This window comes from Podarcis melisellensis (assembly GCF_964234715.1).
Source record: "Podarcis melisellensis genome assembly, chromosome: 15".
Classification (NCBI taxonomy): Eukaryota; Metazoa; Chordata; class Lepidosauria; order Squamata; family Lacertidae; genus Podarcis; species Podarcis melisellensis.
Window position 1 is genome coordinate 4,355,039 of NC_138532.1, and position 17,334 is coordinate 4,372,372.

Below are 17,334 nucleotides of genomic sequence, written 5' to 3' on the forward strand. Positions count from 1 at the left end.
GAAAAAAAATTTAAACTGTCCACTATTTCAGAACTTCAAAAATTTGCAAGGAGATACGAGAAGGACCTGGGGAAAATGAGGGGGAGGAGGAGGTAGAGAACCAGCAAGGAGAAGAAAAGGGAGGGAGTGAAGAAGAAGAAAGAGAGGAGAGCTCAATAGGAGAAAGAGAAGAACTAGAGGAAGGAGACAAAGAACACTAAATCGTATATAGGTTTAATAAGTTAATTAAATAGTATACAACAGATGGCATTAAAAATACTAAACTGGAATGTGAATGGATTGAACAATAAAAATAAAAGGAATCAGATTACACACATATTACTGAAAAAGAACTGTGACTTAATATGTCTCCAAGAGACGCACATAATAAATAAGCATAAGAGATTACTAAGCAATAAGAGATTGGGAATAGATTTTGTGACATCAGATAGAGTGAAGAAAAGAGGGGTGGTAATATACATAAAGGAAAAATATGATCCACAATTATTATACAAAGATGACCAAGGGAGAGTAGTCATTGTTCAAATGGTGTTTCAGGGAGAAAAAATAATTGTTGTGGGAATATATGCTCCAAATGATAAAAAATCAGCCTTTTATTTGGAATTAGGAGACAAATTGATGGAATGGACGGACCAAAAAATGATATTGATGGGTGACTTTAACGGGGTGGTGTCCCCAAACCTAGATAAGTCAACAAAAAAACATGAGAAGAAGGAAGGTAAATTACCGAGATCCTTCTTTGATATGGTAAACAATCTGGGACTGATTGATGCGTGGAGACTTAAAAACCCCACTACAAAACAATATACCTTCTTCTCAAACCCAAATCAGAGTTGGGGGAGAATAGACAGCATTTGGATTTCGAAGGAACTAACTCAAAATCTAACTAAATCGGAAATTCTCCCAAGAACTATATCTGATCATAATGCGGTCTCCATTGAGCTAAAAGGTAGGGATATCCGAATGGTTAGATGGAGAATGAATGAATTTTTATTTAATGATCAGAAGATCGTAAATAAGGCAATAGAGACAATAGAAGACTATTTTAAATGGAACCTAAATGGGGAAACTGCTATAGAGACTGTGTGGGATGCAGGAAAGGCAGTTATGAGGGGCTTCTTAATACAGAAAAATAGTCAAGTAAGAAAAGAAAAAGAGACAAAGAAGGAACAGATCCTAACACAGATTATGGAAAATGAAAGAAAGTTGACTATCAACCCCAATGAGGAGATCGCAAAACAGAATATAAAGATATTACAAGCTAAATTTTCTACAATAATTGACCAAGAGGTAGAATGGAAAATTAAAATGATGAATCAGAGAACGTTTGAGTCAGCAAATAAGATAGGAAAATACCTGGCGTGGCAAATAAGAGAAAGAAGAAAACAAAATACGATTAGTAGGATAAGGGAAGGAGAAAGGATTGTGGAAGAGCCAAAAGAGATAAGAAAGATATTTCAAAAATATTACAAGGATTTATATAAAAGAGGAAAGGAAACAAAGCAAGAAATAGACCACTTTTTGCAAATGCATCACCTAAAACGAATTTCAAAAGAAGAAAATGAGATATTAGACCAGACAATTACTCAAGAGGAGATAAAAAAGGCTATTAAAAGGATGAAAAGTGGGAAAGTCCCAGGGCCAGATGGCCTTTCGGCCAAATACTATAAAACACTAAGTAACCAAATATCCCCAGTGCTAGGAGAAGTGATGAATAATATATTAAAGGAAGGAAGGATCCCGAACACCTGGAAGGAAGCATATATTACCTTGATTCCTAAAAAAGATGCAGATACCCTGGAAGTGAAAAACTATAGGCCAATTTCATTATTAAATAATGATTATAAACTATTCACAGACATAATGGCAGAAAGACTAAAAAAGGTTTTGAACAACAAAATACATAAAGATCAAACGGGTTTCCTTCCAGGGAGGCAATTAAGGGAAAATGTAAGGAATCTGATAGATATTATTGAGTATTTGGATATGAGTATAGACAGACAAGCGGCCTTGGTATTTATAGATGCTGAAAAGGCGTTTGATAACATCTCATGGGAGTTCTTGAAGAAAAGTCTGGAAACGATGGGAATGGGAGAGAAATTTAGAAGAGGGATAGAAGCAATATATAAGGAACAGAAGGCAAAATTGGTAATAAACAACACCACAACAGAATATTTTGGTATATATAAAGGAACTAGACAGGGTTGCCCCCTGTCTCCTTTACTGTTTATAACGGTACTAGAAATACTGAATGAGAGACTGAGGGGGGCAACAGAAATAAAAGGAGTGCAGGTAGGAAAGAGGGAATATAAAATCAAGGCCTTTGCAGATGACATCGTACTAACTTTAGAAGACCCAAAAAAGAGTGTAAAAGAAGCTTTGCTAAAGATTGACGAATTTGGAGCCGTGGCAGGACTTAAGATAAATAAAAACAAAACCAAAATGTTGGTTAAAAATTTAACAAAGGAAGAAATAATAGATTTAGAGAGAAGGACGGAAATTGCAGTAGCTAAGAAAGTGAAGTATCTTGGGATATGGGTCACAGCTAAGAACATAAATTTATATAAGGATAATTATGATGTCACCTGGAGGAGTATAAAGAAAGATATGGAATTTTGGGGGAGGATGAAACTCTCCTTTTTGGGGAGGATAGCTGTTGTCAAAATGAATATTCTGCCTAGAATGCTATTTCTATTCCAGACCATCCCCATACTTAAAGATCTAAAACAATGCAAAGAGTGGCAGAGAGTCTTGGCAAAGTATATCTGGCAGGGGAAAAGGCCACGGATAAAAATGAAAATTTTGATAGATAAAAAAGAAAGAGGGGGCTTTTCTCTCCCGGATCTAAGTCTATACTATGAAGCAGCCTGCATACTTTGGTTAAAAGATTGGATAAAATTGGAGAATAGAGATCTACTGGATTTAGAAGGCTTTAATAATTGGTATGGATGGCATTCGTACCTTTGGTATGGCAAAGTGAAGGTCCACAAGAGCTTTCTAAATCATATTTTTAGAGGACCTTTATACAAATCATGGGAAAGGAATAAAAATCTCCTTGAAAAAAGACCCCATGGTGGATCTCACCAATTGAGGCTTTAACGGTGAAGAAAACAAACATGGAGGAAAAAAACGCCACCTATGAAGAAATGTTAAGAAAAACAGACCAAGGGCCAAGACTTAGACCTTATGAAGAGATAAAAAATCTATTCACTGGGTGGTTGCAATACCACCAGGTGAATGATTTGCTAAAAGAGGACAAGAAGAAGTTGGGTTTTGATGACAAAAAATCAAAATTCAATGTAGAAGTAATAGAAGGTAAAAACAAAACCCTATCTAGAATCTATGACATACTTTTAGAGTGGTATACAAAGGACGAGGAGGTGAAGGAGGCAATGATTAAATGGGCAATTGACTTTGGTTATAACATCGATTTTGAAAGGTGGCTGGAAGTGTGGAATTGTAACATAAAGTTTACAGCATGTATGTCTCTGAGAGAAAATGTTTGGAAGATGCTATATAGGTGGTACCACACCCCTGTGAAGTTGGCTAAAATGTATAGACTAAAAGATAAGAAATGCTGGAAATGTGGGGAGGTGGAGGGTGGCCTATATCATCTATGGTGGACATGCAAAAAGGTGAAAGGCTTTTGGGAATCGGTTTACAATGAGCTTAAAAGAATATTTAAATACACCTTTCCCAAAAGACCCGAAGCCTTTTTGCTGGGAATGACGGGTAAAGATATTAAGAAAGAAGATAGAACGATATTCCTCTATGCCACCACAGCAGCGAGAATTTTATTGGCACAATATTGGAAAGTGGAAACTATCCCCAATATAAATGATTGGCAAATTAAAATGATAAAATATGCTGAGCTTGATAAATTAACAGGTAAATTAAGAGACCACGATGAACAGAAATCTCTGAAAAATTGGAGTAAATACTGGAACTATATTGGAATAAATGCTTAATGTGATTGGCGGGGTCAGAACAAATACTACCAGCGTGTGAATTTAGGTCTATAGATTAAAAATCAAATACGTAATGGAAGCAGATATTCGATACTTACCAAAAGGATGGAAGGAAGTCCAGGAGGTGGTTTTTGTGTGTGTGGGTGGGTGTTTTGTTTTTGTTTTATCTTTTACTGTTTTGCGAAATAGCCAGATTAATCTATCTTTGTATAGTTAGAGAGAGGAAAAAGTTGGCTTGTATATCTTGACTCTTTTTTTTTTGTCACAAATTTTTCTTTTGTATTTGGATGTATGTTTGTTACGTGCATAACCTTAATAAAAATGTATTTGGAAAAAAAAAGAAAACTCTGGAATAGAAAAGAAAGAACAATTTTAGGAAATCAAAAAATAGGCAGAACACCAGAAAGCATTCCTCCACTGACTTCTCATCCTCTCCTTCCAGGGTTCCTTTTGTCTCCTCTGTTTCTCATGTTTTCTTGGTTCACCCCACCTATCGTAACTACTTAAATACACATGAGTTTTCTCTTACACTGCTGAAAATCTTACCATCTTGCTCAGTTAATTGTTTGTTTATTATATTTTTCCACATATTCAATAAAAAATATTCAGTCCTTATAGCTTTCATCATTTTGATTTCTTATCATAGTGGTCATCCCTGCTAACGCCACGTATTCTAACCATTTGATACTCCATTCTTCTTCCTTTTTTGGTGCCTTATCTGTTTTCCATTTTGGGGCTAGTAATACAGGTGCAGCTGTTGTTGCGTAGAGGAACAAGTTTCTCTCTTTTTTAGTCACTTCTGTTATTCACTCCAGCAACAATACTTCTGGGTTGTTAGAGAAGGATTTCTAAAACATTTTTTTTTACTTCATTATAGATCATTGCCCAGTAGTTTTTAATTATACTATGTGTCCACCACATGTGGTAAAAGGAACAACCTAGGTTTCTGTCCCAAGCCAACACATTCCAGAATCTGGATCCCACCATTGAAAAGGCCTTCCTTTGCAATGCCTGTTCAGTGTTCTTGAGGCAAAGATGGAGTAAGCTTTGCCTCAGGGTAGCTACATGCAGGAAGGGTCTTTTAATGGGGAGAGGGAGCAAATGGGCTACACTGTAGTATGAAGTTTTTAAGGATCAATAGGATCATTCCAAAATGAATGATTTTTAAGAATACAGCTGCACTTGGTTGATGTCTCTCTTAATGAGAAGCCTGCACACGTGAGTTATGGAACTCTGTGCTTGTTGGTTGGATCAACATTTGCCGTTTCTAATGGGGCAGCTTTCATCATGTTAGCCTGGCTGTTGTGTTCAATTTTCTGCATTACAAAAAGGGCAAAAAAGACTCCGAAAAGACTAACGATGTGATTCTAAAATAACACAGGAGTTGTGGAAAGAGATGGACACAAACCATGGGCAACTGCCCTTATAAGGGATCAAATATGTGAGGTCAGTTTCAAATTGAGGAAGATTTCTTAAAGCTCAACCCAAGGACTCTATGGCAACAGCTTGATTGCAGGCTCCATGTAAGCAGATAGAAGGGGGAATGTTATGTCTCTCCTTCTCTTTCTAATCCTTTTTGGGTATGTTTGTGGCTGTTTGGCAACCAGCATTCCAACATCATTACAGCCTGGGCATTGAAAGCTAGTCTGTTCAGGACTTTACCTTCTGCAGAGCCGAGCAAACCTTGTCCACAAGCCGTTAGTCAGAGCCCAATGATTGTTCTAAAGAATGAAATGTGAAATGTGATTACAGCTTTTTGAATTCAATAGCTGAATTGTTCACTTTCTAAGCTTCCTTGTTTAAATGAAAACATGTAATTGAAAGGCAGTTGTCTTTCTTGAAAAACAAAAACTTACAGACATCACTGGACATCCTTATGGTTATAAACCATGATTGTCAATCATCAATTCAGTTTATCAATAAGGTATCATATTATAAGAATGTCTGGGACGGCGCTATCTAAATGTAGAGACTCTTTTCAGTGTTGGCAAAATATATATGCAGCATTGAAATAAAAAAAATTCAATATATAAATATCAGAGATGTTGGAATTGATATAAAAACAAAAAATGTTAGATATCATTTAACTTTATATGAAGCCAACTATGAATTATTTGCAATTGGATATTGAATGGGTGCTACCTTGCAATTTTGATAACATCTATAGAGATGTTTTGGAACTCCTGGAGAGTCATTCCCAGGCAGTGTAGACAATCCCAAACTAGATGAACCAATGGTATAAAGCAGCTTTCCTTTTTTCCCTGCCCTTCTGTATTTCCCGCCCACTTCCATGGGGCTTACACATGAACAGACACACAAGGATTGTGCCAATTCATTTGTAAATGTCAATAGATATCAATTGTTTGTTAGTAAAGCCTATAAAAGTGAGCGTCTGTGAAATGAAGAAATAAATATGCTCAAATTAGACTTATTAGAAGTAAATGTTTTTGTGCAGTCCTAAATGTACTTGGTAGAGATGGGATTGAGCCTCATAGAACACCGTGGTAGTTACTTCTGAGTAGACAAACAGAGGATTGCAGTGTAAGTGGGTTTTGATAAGTTACATTAATGCTTATGTGTTAATAACTTTCTCAGGCTGGCAGGTTGATTAGCATAATATTTCTCAATAACTTGTATTTTTTTCTTTACCTTGAATTATAAGGAAATTATCACTTTAATAAATTTAGCTGATAATTATCAACCAACAGACAAGCTTATCCAGATAAGAACTGGTCTTCCTGTATTACAAAAAGTACAAAAAATTCCCTATTTCATCTTGTTGGAGGCGCATATGATTCTGCTTTGTGATTAAGATGTTGCAAAACTATGGGGCTGCATAAAATATTTTTTCAAATATTAGCTTAATTATACTTTTCTGTGGAGGGGGGGAGAAAGGTCAACAGTTACATTTATTCATGTTACATGTTTTTTTTCAGGGGTGTTTCTGTAATAGATAGGCGAGGAGGCGATAAATGAACAAAGAGTCACAGAGTGAATACCCCAGGGATGCCAAACAACTGAATATTAATTAAAATCAATAAATAATTCAAAAAACGCTTATGTATACTCTCAGCTGAAAATAATGAACTCAATTACTCACCAAGGAACTGTACCTAAATAATTTCTGTCTGACTTTATTCAGGACAGTTAAAGCTGATAAAAGTTAACCAAATCATAACTAGCACAGGGCGCATTATGGTGTGGCACTTTTTCCAAAAACGCTTTCTTTTTATACAGTTTGTTATTTGAATGTAACAATTCAGTAAAAATATCTAAAAGATTTGGCCCAAAATTTTAATTTAATTTTAATCATTCCCACCCCACCTAACCCTTCCTCATAAAACTGTATCACAGAATTGTAGCATTGGAAGGGGCTGCAAGGATCATGCAATGCAGGAATCGTGTGCCCAATGTGGGGCTCAAAACCACATTCCTGAGATTAAGAGTCTTCCTTTAAGTGTCCTTCCACCCTCCCAAGCACCCAGCCCTAGGATCTCCAAGCCACAAAATTCATAAAACCAATGAACAAATAAGAAGTGCGGAGTGGAAGAGAGTAGATTAACGTTTCTTTAAAATTAATTGAGTCTGACCCCTTGTGAGCAGCCTTGTTAAATCAGACTTGGCACTAGCACTGTACAGAATTACATTACAGCATTTCAAAGCTGTTTAATTCCCACTCACCCCCCTGCAAAAGAATGGCAGTTCGCTTGGCCACACCTAAGGATTTAGCCTGCTGGCAATTCTAGTGCTCTAACAAGTTTAAACTAGAACTAATCTAATATCCAGGATTAGTAAGCAATTCTTCATTCAGACTATTCCCTAAATAGGAGAAAAATCTGCATATAGTTCTTGGCCAGCAATTAGTTTTGTGGAAATCTGTATTTTCTTCTGTTGGCATACTTAAAAAAAAAAAAAATAACAGAGAGAAAATCTCCATTGTGCTCACTTCCCAAATTTTCTAAAATTGTAATGATTATACTAATGAGAATAGACTGAGACAACTTACTCAACATACCTTCTATTTTCCCATGATCTAAAATAAGCACAGTTAGGATCATATATCTCAATTATGGGTGCATGCCACTGGTTTGCTTGTATATAGCACCTTCCACCCATAATGTGAAGAAGTCTGATGTTTATCAGAAACATAACTCCACAGATGATCTAGCTTTCTATGCGCTAGATATGTGAAAATATATTTAGGTCTCCAAGTTTCAGAATTCAAGAGACTCCCTTTTCTGAAGATGATCACCAGGAATGTGACATTTCCAACAAGTACTGCATATTCAGATAATTCAGTCATTGTGTATTACACCTTCAGGTAACTATATATAACTTCCCATTTTAAAAACCTGTGCATTTTGATAGCAGTAAATTGTGATTTACATACAGAAACACGGTTCTGTATCCAAGTGGCCAAGGCAGAGGAGAAGAGAGATTCCTCATATCCAGTGGCCCCGATTGTACACATAGCTCTAGCCCCCAACAAATAATGGTAGAAAAATTAATGTGTTGGGACAGGAGTTGAACTCAGAGCAGGTACACTCTGCTCACAACCTTGCCAATTATCTCTTCAGGAAGGTAATGGATTTGCAACAACTGCTGCTTTCACATATGTCTGGATTGGGGCCATTAAATAAAGCCAAATTGGTTCACACGTGTATGTTTTTTGCTTGCAGCACTGAGTGAATTGGCTTTCAGAGATCCAAAATCACTTTCTCTCCAGTTCAATGAGCTATAAGCATCAAGTGTTCAGAAAGCAAGTATTTTTGTAAATGCTTTGAGATTTTTTGCAATTAAGCAGTGTATAAATTTATTAAATAGATAGATAGAAAGATAGATAGATAGATAGATGATAGATAGATAGATAGATGATAGATAGATAGATAGATAGATAGATAGATAGATAGATAGATAGATAAAATAGGACCATGCAAATGCATTTGGGAGTGAGCCCTCAACCAGCTTGCATCCAGATTTATGATTTGAGTGTTTGACATATACAGATTGTACATTGAACAGATGTCTGATCCCAAACTCATTGATTATCAAGGAAATATTTCTTCTGAAATAATCAAGAAAATCCAGTCCTCCACAGGCATTAGAATAAGGTACCAACTCAGATTTGGTATTTCACTGGCAATGATGGACTTTTGAAAACCACAAAGTGGATAGCTTCCAGCCAGTTAGTTCTATCAGGTTAGTTTTAAAATACACAGATCTACCCTAGACTTGATACTTTGCAACCTGGTCCTAGGTCTCTTTACTAAAAGCAAGAGCATTCTGTGGAGTTTATTCCTATATAGGCATGCACAGAATCACATCCTTCGTTCTTTGGGTCAAACTCAGCACAATGAAAGCAGTTCAGCCATATGCCCATGCTGTTGACATATCAATAGACTGTGAGATCTTAGTCTGACATCAAAAGGGGGCCAAGCATGAGTGGAGGAGAACCAGCCCCTTTCCTTGTCTCATTTCCCCATTGTTAGTTGTGCAAAGTTGCACCTTCCTATTTTTTCTCCAGTTTGAGGACTGGAAGCTGGGAAAGAAAAGAGCATGGGATAATGGACCACAGGAAAGGAAAGGGAGAGCTCGGTTTCCCTCTGCCATAGGTGCCAACTCCCTGGGGCCCTGGGTGCCTGAGCACCCACAAAATTCCCCATGAAGGGGCCAGGCACCCACAGTACTCCTGCCCTCTTCTGTGCACTCCTAAACAGAACTCATATCCCACAATTTAGATGTGAATGAGAAGGACACGCAGCTAAAATGCCGCAGTGGCTGCCATGTCTAGTTTGAGTCTAAGAAAAGCCCTACTGGATCAAACCAAAATCCATTCAGTTCAGCTTCCTGTTCTTGTATTGGCCAACCATATTGCCCTATGGGAAGCCTCAAGGCAGGATTTGAGTGTGACAAAACTCACCCTGCTTGGTCTTCAGCAGCATACTGCCTTCAAGGAACTTAGCCATGATGGCCTGCAGCCACAGATAGCCTTATTCAGTGCCTTTTTTTCCTGGGGCTACTCAAGGGTACTCAGCACCAGCACCATTTCCCCCCCAAATGTTAAAAGTGTGGCACTTATAGTAACAACTTCATGGAGAATACTGGCACCTTTCCCCCTAAAAATAAAGCACTGGCCTTATCCTCAATGAATTTGTTCCCTAACTGTTCCAGAGTTACATGAGCACCAAATATCTCATTTACAATCATCAGGGGATCTGATGCAGAATTGTGGACGTTAATGCAATTCACCACAAAAGTTGCGCAGCCCCACCCTCTTCGTGACCAAATGCATTTGCTTGACTTACCAATGGGCATGATGATAAAGAAGGGGAGCCAGCAGAGTATGAAGCACCCCACAACAATCCCCAGACTTTTAGCTGCTTTCTTTTCCCTGGAGAACTTGAGGAGCCTCACGGAAAAATTGGATTTGTGCTTGGTGCTGGGCGTTGATCCAGTGGTTTCTGTGGTGGTTTTGCGGTGGATGCGAAGAGTCACTTCCTCTGAATGGGACTTCTCTGTTTTGAGGCCACAAGACAGTCCTTTGCTTTCCCTTTTTGCCACCACATACACCTGGCAGTACATTGCCAGTATGATGATCAAGGGGAGGTAGAAGGAGCCCAGGGCAGAGAATAAGACGTAACCAGGGTCAGTATTGATCTGACAGATGGTTTCATCTTCTGGAGCTGGCTGTTTCCAGCCAAAGAGGGGCCCTACTGATATCACAAGGGACAGTGCCCAGACACACAGAAGGGCTAGCAGGCCCCTCTTTTCAGTCACTATGGCTGGATATCTTAGCGGGTAGCTCACCCCAATGTATCGGTCTATAGAGATGACACAAAGGCTCATGATGGAAGCTGTGCAGCATAGAACGTCCACAGCTGCCCAGATGTTGCAGAAGATCCTCCCAAAAACCCAATACCCCAAAATCTCAAAAATAGCAGAGAAAGGGAGGACGGTAGAAGTCAACAGGAGGTCGGCCACAGCCAAGTTGATAATGTAATAGTGAGTTACGCTTTGCAGGTGCTTGTGGCAGGCTACTGACAGGATAACCAAAATGTTACCCAGGACTCCAAAAACAATCAGCCCCCCCAAGATAACACCTAATAATATGGCTTTTGAAATGTTTACTTCCTCCACAGGCTGGGTGCAGTTGAAGCAGTCAGAGGCAGAGATGTTCTCGGAGTTCAAAGCCATTATATCAATACTGGTTAATGTTCATCCAGTGTTGTTTGTGATTCACTCTGCCCTTTCTTTGAAAGAGCGAAGAACAAATATTTGGTAGTGTTGCAAGAAGCTTTATTTCCACATTGTTGATAAAAACTAACTGGAAATGTGGTTCTTGCTTTATAAATGCAGAACCTGGAAGGACACCCCAGACTGGGAAACTTATTTGAAAATCCACATTTATTCCGTGGCATCTGTTCCAGTTAGGCCAAATAAAAATACTGCTGCAATTTGGAAGACTCTCTTTAGGAGACTCTCCTTGATGTTCTCTGGACCTTGTGGGGTGCTTGATGACACAGTATTGCAGAAGGGGTCAAAGATCTCTTTCCAAGTTTCTGTTGGGCTGTTAAAAAAAGAGCCATCAGGTTACAGAATGCTTTCTGCTACTAAGCAAGGAAAATATGTTTGGGTTTGTAGCAAAGGAAAATGTCTGAGTTCGTGGAAAGGCCATCAACATCTGAAGTGCGTCCATTTAAATCTGTCTCATTAGACACAAATGGCAGGAACATGCTCTTTTCTCCCATTTATTTGGGTCTTTATCATACTTGATTTTCAAATATGTTTAAAGTTGGAATAGTGGAAGACCACAAGGATGTTTCCAATTAAGCTTTGCTTTTGTTATCATCAGAGATGTGCATCAGAGTCTTGAGATGTGGAACAAAGTTTGCTGAAGCCGTAAGATTCTCAGCGTTGTGCCAACTGCCTCCAGGATGTAAGCTTATTAACAAATGTTGGTCATAGCTCCAAACAGGGACTTCTTCTTCTTGTGCTCCTTGCAGGATAGATATGCTAACTCCTAAATAAGAAAAAAAGAAAAGGAAGCTTATTTCAAAAGCCATGGCTCCTGTAATGCTGCTGTAATGTCCAGACTGCAAAGGTTTTCTGTGACCTGGGAATCAACTTGACTGATTTTTCCTTATCATCTGCAGCACTAACTTCTGTTTACTAGTATATTGCTTGCTCAGTAGATGCTGTTGCTCAACCCCATTGCTTTTGACCAATGGTGGAGCATCCCCCACCAGTGTCCGGAGCAGGTGCACACCAGGGCGCATGCAGGGCACGCTGTGGGGGCAGGGGCAGGGCGCACCACCGGAGGGACCCCTGCCCACTGCTGCAAAATGGGATGAGTTCACGGTGACCTGGAAGCCCAGTGTTGCTTTGCAGGACTCACAAAAATGGGCTTGTGGGGTGGTGTGAGCAGGCATGCAACTCAGTCTTGCAAACCCAGTGCTGCTTTTTCAAGCGGTGCTGGGCTCGCAGGGAGGGTGCCGTGAGCTTTTGTGCACTTCTCATGGCATCCTCCAGTTGCATTGTGGCTTAGAAGGACTCAACAGGCCTGTGCCCTGGTCCCCGTGAATGCAGCACTATGGCACTGCTTGCAGGAGCCAGGGTGCATGCCTCTTGCCTCCTTCTCAGCTGCCCCCCAGCTGGAGGGCTCCGTGTGAAGGATGCAACAGCTCATTGCACCCTCCTGGCAAGCAGCACCACTAGAAAAAGCAGTGCTGGGCTCACAGGGGCCAGGGGGCACACCTATTCCATCATTCTCAGCTGCCCTCTAGCTGGAGGGCACTGAGAAGGACGCAAGTGCTCACAATGGGGCAGGGCGCTAAACGGCACCAGGAGCAACGGCCCCCTCAACCCCCCATTACGCCATCCTTTCTGACTCTCAGTGCAAGAACGCTATTGCTGCCTGGTGGTTTTGTCAATCACAACCCTGCAGTCTCAATATAGGGACAATGCCACATATTTCAAAAGAAATCTCTGTGTGTTTTCCTATTTCATGTGATGAAGACAGAAAAGCTTGTGGCTACACAGTGAGAAGAAATCTATGGACATTTTCACACTACAGGCTCAAAGTGATTTGTAACGCAGACTAGCAGCTGGAATTACAATGATCTCCCGCTTTCTCTTCCACATTAGCAATGGTCCCACATATGCATAAATAGTGGGCGAGATAGATTTTACACTGATTCAGCTCTTAGATACGAATATGCCATGGCTACTCTGTAGGGATTTTTCCAGCCTGCATTTTCTTTTTACAGCCAATGGTTTGCCCAGGCAAGAAGGCCTGATCCATGCTAGGGATGACCCCACTACTGAATACTTAGACATAGCTCTGCGCCATATGTAGAATACCTTCAGCACTGAGTAAAGAGTAACCACCACCAGCCCTTGTGCATAAGAGAAGGGCAGCATGGTTCAGTGACACAGCAAAATCAGAAGACCCCTGCTTCAATCACTGGCATCCCCACTTAAAATGATCTGGTAGCACATTAATGATAAAGACTCCACTCTGATTGAGACCACTGCCAGTCAAAGCAGAATAATGGGCTGAATGGGTAAATTAGTCAGACTATGGGCAGTATCTAATTCATTCGTTCCTTTAGTGTTTTGTCTGCATGGGCCAAATTCGACATGTGAGTGGGGCCACCCATCTATCAATTTTCTGATGTCACAAATGGCATCAGGGGATTTGGTGCTCTGAGGTCCCGAAGTTGGGGCTTCAAAAAGCACCAGCAGGCAGCCCCCCTTTGTTTCAGCAGCTGTTTCACTGAAACTCCCTTCGCAGTGAATGAACTGCTGAAATAAAGGCAGAAAATACACCCAGAGCAAGGAGAGGTTGTCCTCCTTTCACATCAGCTGAAGGACAGGGGGAGGTTGCTTGGTGTTGGGTTTGGGTGCTCTCCCATATACACAGATCAAGCAGGATCATTTGCTGTTGGCATCAGTTGATGTGTATGTGTGTTGGGGTGTGTGTGATCCTGCATAGGCCTGGCCTCCTGCTCTGTGCAGTGCTTCAAAGCCTTGTTTTTGAGCAAATTGGAAGCAAATTAAGCAGACTTTGTCAACGCCACCCACCCTTTTGGTGAGCCCCTGTCCTTACTTGCACAGTGTTGGGTGTAGGGTGGGTAGGTGGCCTTGCAGGCCAAATGGGGAAGCCTGGGTCGGGACTGGCCTGTGGGCTGGAGGGTCCCCATTCCTGCATTTGCACAAGGATTTATGCTTGTGCAATGAACCCTCACTTCTCCCTACATGTACACCCCATGCCTTCCCCAAATCTGCCCTGGAGGGTTGTGGGAACCCATAGAACAAATTTAGGGGGTGCAGTGGGAGTATGGAGGGAGAACATTCCATTGTGCAAGCAGAAATCCTTGCACTGTTGGACTGTTTCCATAGTGCTACTTTGGATACAATCCCAGACATTTGAATTAAAGCCCATAGCTTCCACCAAAGAGTCTGGGAACTGTAGTTTATTCCCCAATGAATTACTTTTCCAAGCACCCTTGATTAGGGTGTTGGGCATTCATACGTCTAATGAATAACTTTGGGGTACATGTGAACCCCAATGGCCCTCTTTTAAGAAACTAAAGCAATGGTATAACAAATAGTTTACAGCAAAAGCATTTTTAGAAGTTTGAAAACAGTGATTTTCACTCTATATGAGAGTTGTGTACACTCCAGGTATTAAAACAGCATGTGCACCTCTCCAAGTAAGGAAAGAGGACATATTCTCCAGATGGGCAGGGTAACAACAACACTTGAATGTTCCAAACAAATAAACAGAGGAGCAGAGTACAACAGGCTTTCTTCCCTCACTTGCTAAGAGATTCCAAAGTCTCTCCTGAGCCAGACCAGGCAACTCATCCATCTCTTTAGTCCCAAATTGCCCATTAAAGATGGCAGCACCTCCCCAGAATCACAGAATCTTTCCTAGTCTTGCTCCCCAAGTTCTCTCTTCATTACATGGAGATGTCAGAGTACAAACTGAGACCAATAGACACACAATATTGTACTGACTGTTCTGACTGCCTAAGTTTACAGACATCTTTCCAGCCCTACTTAGCTATTCCAGGGACCGGACTTAGGACCTTCTGCATTGCAAAATGTGTCCTCTGTCACTGATCTGTGACTTTCCCAAAAGGCTTCTACTAAGACTAATGCAGATAAAATAAATCACAGAAGAGCTGGACCCAATCTTTGTAGGATTTATACGGTTGGGAACACAAAAATCAGGTATCAACCGGGTAACAATGCCTCTTGTAACTGGTAATTGTCCAATTTCCCAGTATGCAACACTTGCTAGTATTTTGGGAAACAATATATTAAACCTCACAGATTCTACTTCATTTTAGGACTTAAGTGAGACCTGAGATTTTTTAGCCGCAGTAGGGATGAAATTAACACAGACAAGCTTGGTAAGTCCTATTACAGATAGTTTTTGGTGGTCGCATCTAGGCAATGTATACATTTAAGCTTTGCATAAAATTGCTACAGATCGACTAGACTTATATAATTCCTGACCTTTTGGACCCAACATTCACATCTCTCTCTCTCTCTCTCTCTCTCTCTCTCTCTCTCTCTCTCTCTCTCTCTCTCTCTCTCTCTCTCTCCCCCCCCCCCCCCGCTGTACATGGATGTTCACATGTGTACTCAGGCACACATATTTTGGCTACCTGAGGAAACAATTTGAACAACTGATGAAACAGGTTCTAGACACAATAAATCTGTTAGTTTTTAGAGCGCTACAAGTCTCTCTGTTACCAACAACAACAACCACAACAATGAAAGTTACTACCATCATCACTTGGTGCCATTGGGTCCCAGAGTAGGTTACAACAATTTACAATTCAGTATTAAAAACAGTTAAAACAATTTACAATCAGGAAAAAGTCATTTCCCTCTTCTTCACACATGCAAGTTACCCAGAGAGACAAATACTGCTGAATTTTCCCTCCACAAGTAGTTTCACAGTTTTAGTTTTAAAATGTCAGCATATGAACACAAAGTAGCCTCTTGGACTGTTCTGAAGTTGTTTCCTTGTCAGAAAGAAAGAAAGAAAGAAAGAAAGAAAGAAAGAAAGAAAGAAAGAAAGAAAGAAAGAAAAGAAAAGAAAAAGCGTATAGAAATGGTATGTTCTAAGATGAACAAGTTATGAGGTGAAAATTATTGAGGGGAAAATGATGACAAATAATGAACACAGTTTCATTCAAATGGTATAGATATTTCATAACAAGTGGGGAAAACTGGAGTGTTAAGTGTATTCCCCCCCCCACACACACACACATATACAAAAATTGGGAGGAGAAAATGCACCAAGTCCCAGCAGAGGTCTAAACCAGTTTAAGCAAGTCTAAATAAACAACAACAGTGCCTATTGGGGGACTAGGAAATTAAAATGGGGAAATTGCGAATGGCTGTAAGGTGGGCAAACCCCAGACGGACAAACAAATCAGCATTACCTAGGAGAAAAGCAGCTGCCAGATGCAAACGGGAACGCGGGTCTCTAGATGCGACCACCGTCTCTAAGCTGCTGTCTGCGCTTCTCCTTCAAGCTGAAGGGCTGCAGACCTCCTGTTGCAGAGCGCGCCAGGCAGGAGGATGACAGGCAGACATCGCCAGCGCATCGCGGGACATTCTGCTCGGAAGCAAAACCAAACCATGCAAGCACTCTCCACCCCCCCCCCATGTATTTTGATGACTCACATTTACACTTATTCCCTCTGTCCCAATGGCTGGCCGGGGATGGAGGCCAGCTCCGTGACCCCCCCTCCCCTCCTCCCAGCTGAATAATACTCCGCTTTGCACTGTCCAGGAGAAGCAGCAACTTCGCGGCTGCTGAGCTGATGCAGCTGGCTGGATAGGATCCCCTTCGAGTTTACCGTAATCTCCCGCCTCTTACCGTATTGCAGCATAGTAAAGAGCACGTTTGACAGTTGTCCACGTCTCTCTTTGCTGACTCTCCCTCCCTCTCTTCCCCTTTCCTCCACCTATTAGATACAAAAGCAATGATAGAATTTGGTTCGTTAGCTGCATCTCGTAAGCACGTAAAATAATATTACAGCAGCAATATTTGGGAACTGTTTGTGAGCTGTGCATTCACACCGGGCTCGTGTGATACAAAGAAGAAAAGGGAAATACAGAAAAGGAAAAGAAGAACGGAGGGGTGATGTTAGAACTATTGTAAAAAGCTTGGTGTTTTTTACGCAGAGGAAACTCTCACGATCTTTCTTGCTTTGGAGACCTGTTTATCCAGCATTTCCCTTGACTTCTTTGCAGGAAGGTCTGATAATATTGTATCCACCAAGTGCCACCGCACACTTCTCGGCGCATTTTCCTTATCGCAAAAAGTCCCATCTTTCAG

The 17,334-nt window shown here is 40.7% G+C and overlaps 1 protein-coding gene across 2 annotated transcripts in view; it reads right to left on the bottom strand.

Annotated features, from left to right (window-relative positions):
- ADRA1A (adrenoceptor alpha 1A) overlaps positions 1 to 16,833 on the bottom strand; it is a 53,391-nt gene extending 36,558 nt beyond the window's left edge. The window contains exons 1-2 of one of the 2 annotated variants that reach the window (XM_081891035.1): positions 16,677 to 16,833; positions 10,274 to 11,988 (exon numbers count right to left, since the gene is read on the bottom strand). In XM_081891035.1, coding sequence (XP_081747161.1) covers positions 10,274 to 11,162 — 889 coding nt within the window. In that variant the 5' untranslated portion in view covers positions 11,163 to 11,988; positions 16,677 to 16,833. Of the gene's footprint in view, positions 1 to 10,273; positions 11,996 to 16,676 lie in introns of those variants that run through there. The other variant, XM_081891034.1, reaches the window with a different exon arrangement.
- Between the last annotated feature and the right edge of the window lie 501 nt (positions 16,834 to 17,334).